Raw genomic sequence first — 9,276 nt, forward strand, 5'->3', positions numbered from 1 at the left:
TCCAAAGACTTCAAACCACACAAATACTGACAAAGAAAAAAATTTTTAAATCTTTTTCGCGCATTGTTCATGTGCATTGCTCAGGCGCACTATGAAACACACTCTGGAAGAAGCACATGCCCGCTACAGTACTTCACTAGTTCACTTAAGCTACAGTACTTTAACGCTACAGTGTTACTTGAAGCTCGAACTGAAATTTTACAAAATCTGGAAAATTTGTAAGAGTCACACGGATTGCCAGCGTGGACTCATTTTTGTATAAAAACATTTCAAGAATCATTTGTAAGCTAAGCTGAAAGATTAATAAAAGAAATCAGTTCGGGAAGTATCCAATTTTCTCTCAAAGTCCTTGTTTGTTTCCTGAGAAATTTTCTGCATTTTCTGTTTGTTTCCCCAGAAAGGTTTGCGACTTTCTGCTTCTCTTCTCATCTGATCTTAGGACTTTCACATCTCATAAAAAATGGAAAGAAGAATCTATGAAGCAGCGGTAGAGGGGAATATAATTTCCTTGCTTAACTTGCTTCAAGAGGATGCTCTAATTCTTGATAGAATTACTGTGAGCTGTTACGGAGAGACACCTTTGCACATAGCTTCCATGCTTGGTCATGCAGAATTTGTGCAGGAAATTCTGGGTCGTAAGCCTGAGCTTGCCGGAGAGCTTGATTCCCGTAAATCATCACCACTTCACTTAGCAACTTCAAAAGGGTACTTGGATATAGTTAAAAAATTGGTATCGGTTAATCCTGAAATGTGCCTTGCTCGTGATCGTGACGGAAAAAACCCAGTACATATTGCAGTCATCAAGGGTCGTGTTAGTGTCTTAAAAGAGTTGGTTAAAGTGAGACCTATTGCGGCTCGAATGTTGATGGAACGAGGTGAAACAATTTTACATGCCTGCGTGAGATTTGACCAGTTGGAGGCAATGAAATTCTTGATGGAGCAAATGAGTGATCATGAGTTTGTGAATTCTAAGGATGATGATGGCAACACTGTATTGCATCTGGCGGTGGCAGATAAACAAGTGGAGGTATGTATGAAGAGTAGGACTAAATTAATAATTAATTACTGTATTTTCGCTTATATTTATCTGTGTAAATTGGCTAGTGTTAGAATTAGATTTTCTCCTTAGGTGCGCCAAATTTTCTCTCAATTGATTCCATGTAAAGCTAAGCACACATAAGAAACTTTAAAACTGAGCCAGGAAAGACAACAGCCCCAACAAGCATGTGTACGAGTTGGAGTGAGTAGGTCCAGCCCAACTCAAATCTCAAGAATCGGAATCGGAACTGTACAATACCGATTCCTGAGATTTAGAAACCGGAACCAGTACTGTAATTGAAACCTTTCCGATAGCTTCCAGTTCCAGGTATCCTGTGGTTCCGGTCAACCCGAAATTTTTGCTCACCCTTATTAACGAGTACTTCATACCATCATGAAAACTCTCTTACATAGAACATCAATGTGAAAGGCTAATTTTATATATATATTGTGTGTATATGTGTGTATGTGTCACTGTAAGGGTATGTATTTATATAATGCTTTTGGATTTGTTGATGCAAATAAATTTGTTCCGTGTCTCATAATATATATACTAAGCAACGATTTAATGTGCAGGCAATACAGTTTTTGACTACTATTAATGCAATAGAAGTGAATGCTCTGAATAAAGGTGGCTTTACAGCCTTGGATATTTTAAAACAAAGCAGAAGAGATTGGAAAGATTATGAAATTGGGGAGTTGCTTCGAAGTGGGGGAGATATTTGTGCAGAAGACATTGCTATATCGAAGCATGATCTTGGCTCCAAACAAACTACAACCTTAACATCTCATGGCAATAATCAAATTAATATGTCGCGCCCTCAAGGTAACCATACAAAAAAGTCCTTTGAGAAGAAAGGTGATTGGTTGAAAGAAATGAATAATGTCTTGATGGTGATAGCATCACTGATATCTACTGTAACATTTCAAGCTGGTCTGAACCCTCCTGGTGGTGTATGGCAAGAGACTAAAAAAGCCCAAGATGACGCCCCCACATCTGATCCATATCACGAGGTAGCCCTCACATCTGATCCATATCACGAGGCAGGGGAGTCAATAATGGCTGATACATCATCATCTCACTATTATAGTTTGTCTAATTTGTTTTTCACTTCCAATACCATAGGGTTTGTTGCGTCTCTTTGCATCATTTTATTGCTCGTGAGTGGTTTGCCATTTATTAAACGCAGGTTGTTTACATGGATTTTGATGGTGATCCTGTGGGTTGCGATTTCGGCATTAACACTTGCTTATCTCTTCTCTCAAACTTTTATTACAGGCTTGAATGAACCGCTCATTGGAAAGATATATGCTACAGAGATGATATTATTTGTATGGATGGGCGTGATGGGGATTCTTCTTTTGAGTCACACCATTCGTCTTATAAAAAAGATAATAATCTATTTCATAAAATTAACAAAAGCACGAAGGGATACAAATGGTCCAAATGGTGATGAACAATGTCATAATGTCTGATATCTACAACATTAATAATTAATGTGTAGAAATTATGTTTTTGAGAGACTATATGTACTTTCATGATAGTGTTTCACATTTTATTTTTCTAGGTATGTAAAGCGTTTATGTTTTGTGCATGTAACAAAAGTGAAGAACTTGTTGAGTAATGGAGATGTAACAAAAGTGTTAGTTTTCCAAGACTTTACTTGCAATCTTTTAAACAATAATTTCTTCGGATCCACTTCTTTAATTTTGTGTTTCTCATGCTTAAAGATAATATATCTGGAGAAATACCCGATTGTTGAATGAATTTGAGATTGTTTCACTGGTAACATCCAACCTCTATCGGAAATTTGAGTTTCCTTTACTCACTTAACCTTTGCAAAAATAAATTATCTGGAATAATACCTCTATCATTTAAAAATTTAAAAAGGTTAGAGGTTGTTAACATAAGCCAAAGTGAGTTTGTCGGAAAAGTTCCAGCGTGAATCTGAGAAAGATTTTAGAGAATGATAATTCTTAACCTCCATTCGAATAAGTTTTACGGTGTTTTACCAATGGAGCTTTGTCAGATATCTTCTCTGCAGATCTTAGACCTTGTTTATAACAAACTCTTTGGAACAATACTAAGATGTTTCAATAATTTCAGTGCCATCGTCATGGAGAATGCTACGGGGAATGTTTTCAACTTTGGTAGCAGTTATATGGGTAAGTAATTTGTTGAGGATGCAAGCCTTTGTGATGAAAGGGGAAATGGGTAAAAATAACACTATACTTAATTTTGTAAGAAGTATAGACATTTCCAAAAACAATTTCTTTGGAGAGATTCCGGCCCAAGTGACAGACCTTAAAACATTTCTTTAGTAGACAACAGAACATTTATTGGCCACCAATCATGTTACGTACATTTTTGTTTAGAAATTGACAAATGCTCATTTACGGACTACCCAACATTCTTCCGTTACATAAACACCAAACCCACAAATATCTCCCAAGATCCATAACCCAAAAAATATTTTCACCAAAAGAGAGACGTTGGTGAGCTTCAAGAACAAGCTCTTCGCTTTGGCTGTACTGATGGCAGCCATATCTACCGATGCTCAAACCATATGCAATATGCCAGCTGCTGGTTTGATGGCGTGCAAGCCTATCTGCGACACCTCCAAACCCAACCCAGCCGACTGCAACGTGCTGCTCGGCTCTTGTGCATGCAGATATGCAATACGAACCCTTAATACCATGGACAATTGCGACCCTGTCAATGTGAAAAGCAAGAAACTAAAGCATAGACTCAGCAAAATGCTATCAGTTAACAATAGAAGTTTAAACAAAGACACCTTTAACACTCAACAAAACTGCATATCCTAACTACTCTGGGTCTAACAACCAACAACACAAGATATGTGATTTGAAAAGATGGTTTTTGTTCACTCATTAAAGAACAAAGCAAAACTAATGGCTTCATTAAAATCTCTTCTCTCTACTCTTTTCTAATAGCCAAAATGATCTACCCAAGCCAAGGGTGTCAAATATAATTTTCAGATATTTAAAGTTGACTTCAATTTAACTGCATTATACTGATACAAGTTCTTATACAATTTACACGTATCTCATGTCAGCACCTCATCTAAAATGAAGTCCACAGCTTGGTGAGACCAATTTGAAAACCCTGTTTTGCCTGCAAAAATTATGAGGCACCCAACATATGTGAATACAACACAGCAGTGATGATGTAGAGCACATAGGAAAATTTCAGTACGTCCCTCTAACCGGAGAAACAGTGTCGCAAAGCTCCACAAGAAAATCAACAGAGGCCCTAAGCTGCTCCACCTGATCTTCATAGCTCAACTCTATATTTGTAACAAAAATTTACATCAAACGGTTTATACTAAACACCATTCTTGCTCTTAAATACTCATGAATTCAGAAACATAATGTCAAAGAAATTCCCCACCAGCAATCAACAAAGCAAAATCTAACTTAGTTACTCTAGAATGTCATAAGTTCCTCATTTTGACATTAAAATATAACAAATCAAAAAGTCGAAAAACGTCATAAAATTGAATGTAGAACTATAATATTAAACTATCAAACTTGTAATATGTTATAAACTTACATTTTAATTTATCGTTCCAATATAAATTAAAATTAGCAAAATATTCACTATATATAAAGTAATGAACTTCAAAATAGAACTGCATTTTTCCATAATATACCGGTAAAACGTCGTCGCTGAGTGGAATCGCCTGTTCTTCTGCTCTTTTCCTTCAGTGTCACTGCAAAATTAACAAATATTTTAACAACAGCAATGGTAGTTGATGATTATCACTAAAGCAACAACAAGAGAATCAATAAAAATGACATTGTCTGAGAAATCTGCGGCGAAGAACGTCGTTGAACTGACAATGAGAGGCATCTCCGTCGATCTGAGGGCTTAATTTCCTAAAATTATCAAAGAAATAGCACTTACAAGAAGCCGATTGCCGAAACAAATCGCAATGCGAAGAATCTAGATCCAAAATCAAACAATTAAGTAAAAAAAATCAATGAATTTTTAAAACAGAAAAAAAAAATTGATAAATTTGAGAACCTAACCTTTAGCTTCTCTTAGATCCTCTCTCAGCCTGATGCGCTCTTGCTTCGGCCCTTTCGCCTCAAATTTTAACAAAATTAGGATCTGTTTGGCTACGGAGATAAGTGAATTCCTTCTGCTTCCAGCGAAGAGCATCAGATTCAGAAAAATGCCGAGTGCTTTGATTTTGATTATGGCGGAGCTTTGATCGGAGAAGAGAAATGGCGACGGCGAGCTTAACCGATTCGTCGTTTGCAGCTGAAGATTTTGAGTTTCTGTTAATTTGCATTTCAGTTGCGGATATTTTTGTGAAGCGCGCGAGATTATGAATTTCAAAGCTGTTTTATAGTCTAGGGTGGTTCAAAAGCGTTTTGAAAAAAGAGGTTAGCCGGTTTTGAACCGGTTTTCCTTTTTTTTTTATAAAATTTTTTTTTTTTAATTTTGTTCTAAATTAAATTATAAATATAGACAATATATTGGGAACTAAGAAAAAAAATTTAGGTTGGGATTTTAGATTGAGTGAATTAGGGATTTATTTTAGTTTAGGTTATTATTTATTTATTTAATATATAATATATATATATTTGAAACACCGGTTTAGAAAACTGGTTTTCGGTTAATCATTTCTAATTTCTCTCGAACCAGTAACCGAACCGAAAATTCGGTTTTTTGAATTTTTTGAACCGTAACCGAACTGTTTTTTTAATTAACTGATTTTTCGGTTCGGTTAGCGGTTTGATTCGGTTTTTGTATTTTTTTGAACATTCCTAATTTATACAGGTGATTAATTTAAAAACACGAAATTATTTTTAAATTTATTATAATTTTTAAATATTTTTGTTCACATACGCAGAACAACATGAAGTAATTTTAAAATCAAACATATGTCACAACATCATTTTGATATGTGTTACAATATTTTTAAAAAGAATAAATGATTACTAAATTTAGTAAAAGAGTGTAGTTTAAAACTTTAAAAGTGTCAAGTACAACCTGAATAAATATATAATATAAAAAAAATTAATTATTAGATAGTATGATACGTAGAGACTTTATTTTTTTTAAATATATTAATGTTATGAAGATTATATTATTATATATATAATATCTCAGATGGGTTTTTTTTTTTTTTTTTTTTTTTTTTTTTACTCATATTTAGATTGTCCCCGCATTTTTTTAGAATGCTCTTAAATATCTTTTGAAAAAGGTAAGGATTTTTTGATAATAAAATTGATGTTTTTAATACTTTCTAAACAAAGCGGAAAATGAAATAAAATCTATAACGGATTAATTAGTTTAATGAAAAATTATATTATCATTAAAGTATGGGTTCAATGTTTCTTAACGAGCTACTAATAATTATCATTAATTTTTCTATTTAAACATATGTTTCATGAGTTTTTTTTTTTAAATAAAAAAACAAGTTTAAAGGTATCTCTTGAACGTATTTAATGGAAAAAGGTTAAAGTCAATTTCGTCATCAATCATTCAATTATATCTTATTATTATCCTCATCAAAATATAAATATTCATAGATCTCCCTTTGTAAAATTAAAAAAATAAAAATCATAAAATTTATACTAATTAGAAAAAATATAATAAACTAATTATAAAAAATTTATATATGATAGTAACCAAATATTATACTTGTTATGCTAATTTCTTTTGGAAATAATTATGATCTTCATTTAATTTCATATCTACTCTCATGATTAAGTTTTGTTAACGATAAGTAAGGCAACATCTAGAGTTCCGTTCAATCAAATAAATATCGGCTGAGTTTCAAGTAAAATTGCTTTTTGAGTTTTATGTAACTATTCTTTACCAAAACAATCTACCTAGTTGTGTGGGAGACCCAAACTTAAAAATTATTCCAAGCCTTAGTTCGCTTTTGATGTGAGATTTGAATTTGACCTCGAAAAATTCATATACAGTTAATTTCATCAACACTTTACAATTTCTACATAGTATTAAAAATGGCTTTCAAAGGTGTAAAAATATGGGTTTTGTTACGATACATAGTTGTAATAATACAGTATACATTAACATGAAACTTATAATTTGGTAATGTGAAACTTGTAAATAAAAAACGTAAAGCATATATATATAGTTTTGCATGATTGTATTATAGACAAATCCCGATAAAATTAAATAATTTTCTAAGAAAGTTTATTGTAATTACACTGAAAGATAATAAATAAGAATATATTCATTATAAATTTAAATACACTTATTGCTCAATAATGAGTTTTCTTTCTTTTTCTATTTTTTTATCTATTTAATTTAGTTGGTTTATGTGAAGAATATCTAACTCAACGAATAATATCCATAAATAGAAAGTCTCATGCTCTGTTGGCAAAATCCCTCCCCGTCTTCATAATTATCAATGTTCACATGACACACCCCATAGCTTTAAATTTTATTCACTCTCATAAATATATAATTCAAGTAAAAACAAAAATAAAAATAAAAGGCTTTTCTCGACCCTTAAGGTTTAATTATATAACAAATTTTCCCCTAAAATTCTAGATATAACAAAAATTCATAAGCCGTTAGTAATTTGTTAATATACCATTTTGAAATTTATAACATGATAGTCAATAAATATTTACCTAATTACCCCTCTACCATGTTTTAACATTGAAAATTCATGATAAGGGAATTCTGTAATTTCTATAACAATAGAGGAATTTTTGTTCTTAGCCGCTATCTAATTTATCTTCAACATACAGCTAAGCCTCGATAAAACAATACACAATATATTAATAACCTCGATTAAATAATATTTTTGGCTCGTCCTGACTTGAGACCAATGTGATAAATTAATAATTCACTAAATTTATAAGATAATACATTTTTAAAAAAAACACACACATGAGTAGCACTTGATATATAAATTAATAATCTCCTTATACATCAAAATTATATGACTTGAACCATGTATATTTTTATATGACTTGTATAGTGATCAAATATATGTGACAAGACAAGATATACCCACATCTATAGATATCTTATCTTTTTTTTTTTTTTTTTTTTTTTAACATTTTTAACTTAATTGCTAACATTGTAAATTTTTTTTTTCAAAATTCACACCAATTTTCCTTGCATTAGATGTTAAAAATATATATATTTCAGCAAAATTTCGTACTCTTATTAACTTTGAAGCTAAGAGAAAACCAAACCGAAAATTAGGTTTTTTTACAAACCGGTTCGGTTTTTGGTTTGTGAAATTCAAAAAACTGGAAAACCGGTTCAATTTGAAAAAAATTTCAAATCGGTTAACCGAAAACCGGTTTTACCCTAAATATAAAAGCAAAAATTTTTTTTTTACTCCTCACGCAGTCACGGTACTCCATCCACATTCGTCTTTCACTCTTTCTCCGCCTCCATTCACCAAATCTGAAAATTTCAAATCTCCAAACTTCGTCTTCGTCAACGTCTGTTCGTCACTTCCAAAGTTCCAGACTCCAGTTCGCAGGCAGTTCCAGTCTTCCACACCGTGACTCCATCCACAGTCCACACCGTGAGTCGTGAGCAGAGCTGACTCCACACCGTGAGCTACTTAGCAAAGCTGACTCCATCCATTGTCCAGTCACCGTGAGCTACGTTCGTCGTTCGCCAGCACCCAGCACTCCAGCAGACTCCACTCTCCAGTCAGGCAGTCACGCCATTGTCCCACCGTGAACAGACTCTACTCTCCAAGCTCCGATCTGGCGAGCTTCACGTTCACAGTCCACAGATCACTCTCCAGTCAAGCCACCGTGAGCAGACTCCACCGTGAGGCTTGAGTAGACCCACCCTGAAGAGACTCCACCGTGAGCACTGAGCAGACCCACCGTGAGCAGACTCTTGATTTGAACTTTGTTTGTTTGTTTTGTTGAACTCTTTGATTTGAAGACAGTTTGTTATGTTTTATTTCATCATTGATTTAAATTTCTTGTTTAGTTCACGACTATGATTGTGTTTTTGAATTCTACATTGACTCAGGTATATGGACAAGAAGCTTCAAAATAAGTTATATGCCATGCTATTTGTGCTGAAGTTTTTGTTTGTTTTGTTATAATGGTTGTAGTTTAAATCAGGTGGTATTTGGGTGGTTTTTGGTAAATTGATTATTGTGTTTTTCTCGTTGGGGTTATTTGTTAGTTTGTTATAATGGTGGTTGTTTAAATCAGGTAGTATTTGGGTTTCTGGTAAATTTATTA

At 33.1% G+C, this 9,276-nt stretch overlaps 2 protein-coding genes across 2 annotated transcripts; one reads left to right on the top strand and one right to left on the bottom strand.

The window, feature by feature from the left end:
* Nucleotides 1-236: 236 nt before the first annotated feature.
* Nucleotides 237-2,514, top strand: LOC116131828 (ankyrin repeat-containing protein BDA1-like). Its single transcript, XM_031417498.1, has 2 exons — nucleotides 237-1,027; nucleotides 1,615-2,514. The coding sequence occupies exons 1-2, from the start codon at nucleotides 461-463 to the stop codon at nucleotides 2,512-2,514; spliced, it is 1,467 nt and encodes a 488-aa protein (XP_031273358.1). The 5' UTR covers nucleotides 237-460.
* Nucleotides 2,515-4,174: 1,660 nt separating this feature from the next.
* Nucleotides 4,175-5,354, bottom strand: LOC116131825. The gene is made up of 4 exons (XM_031417495.1): nucleotides 5,092-5,354; nucleotides 4,967-5,005; nucleotides 4,713-4,772; nucleotides 4,175-4,346 (listed from the first exon to the last, which is right to left on the bottom strand). Exons 1-4 carry the CDS (start codon nucleotides 5,222-5,224, stop codon nucleotides 4,249-4,251), a joined length of 330 nt encoding a protein of 109 aa, XP_031273355.1. The 5' UTR covers nucleotides 5,225-5,354; the 3' UTR covers nucleotides 4,175-4,248.
* Between the last annotated feature and the right edge of the window lie 3,922 nt (nucleotides 5,355-9,276).

The sequence above is a fragment of the Pistacia vera genome, unplaced genomic scaffold, assembly GCF_008641045.1.
Source record: "Pistacia vera cultivar Batoury unplaced genomic scaffold, PisVer_v2 Contig244, whole genome shotgun sequence".
NCBI lineage: Eukaryota > Viridiplantae > Streptophyta > Magnoliopsida > Sapindales > Anacardiaceae > Pistacia > Pistacia vera.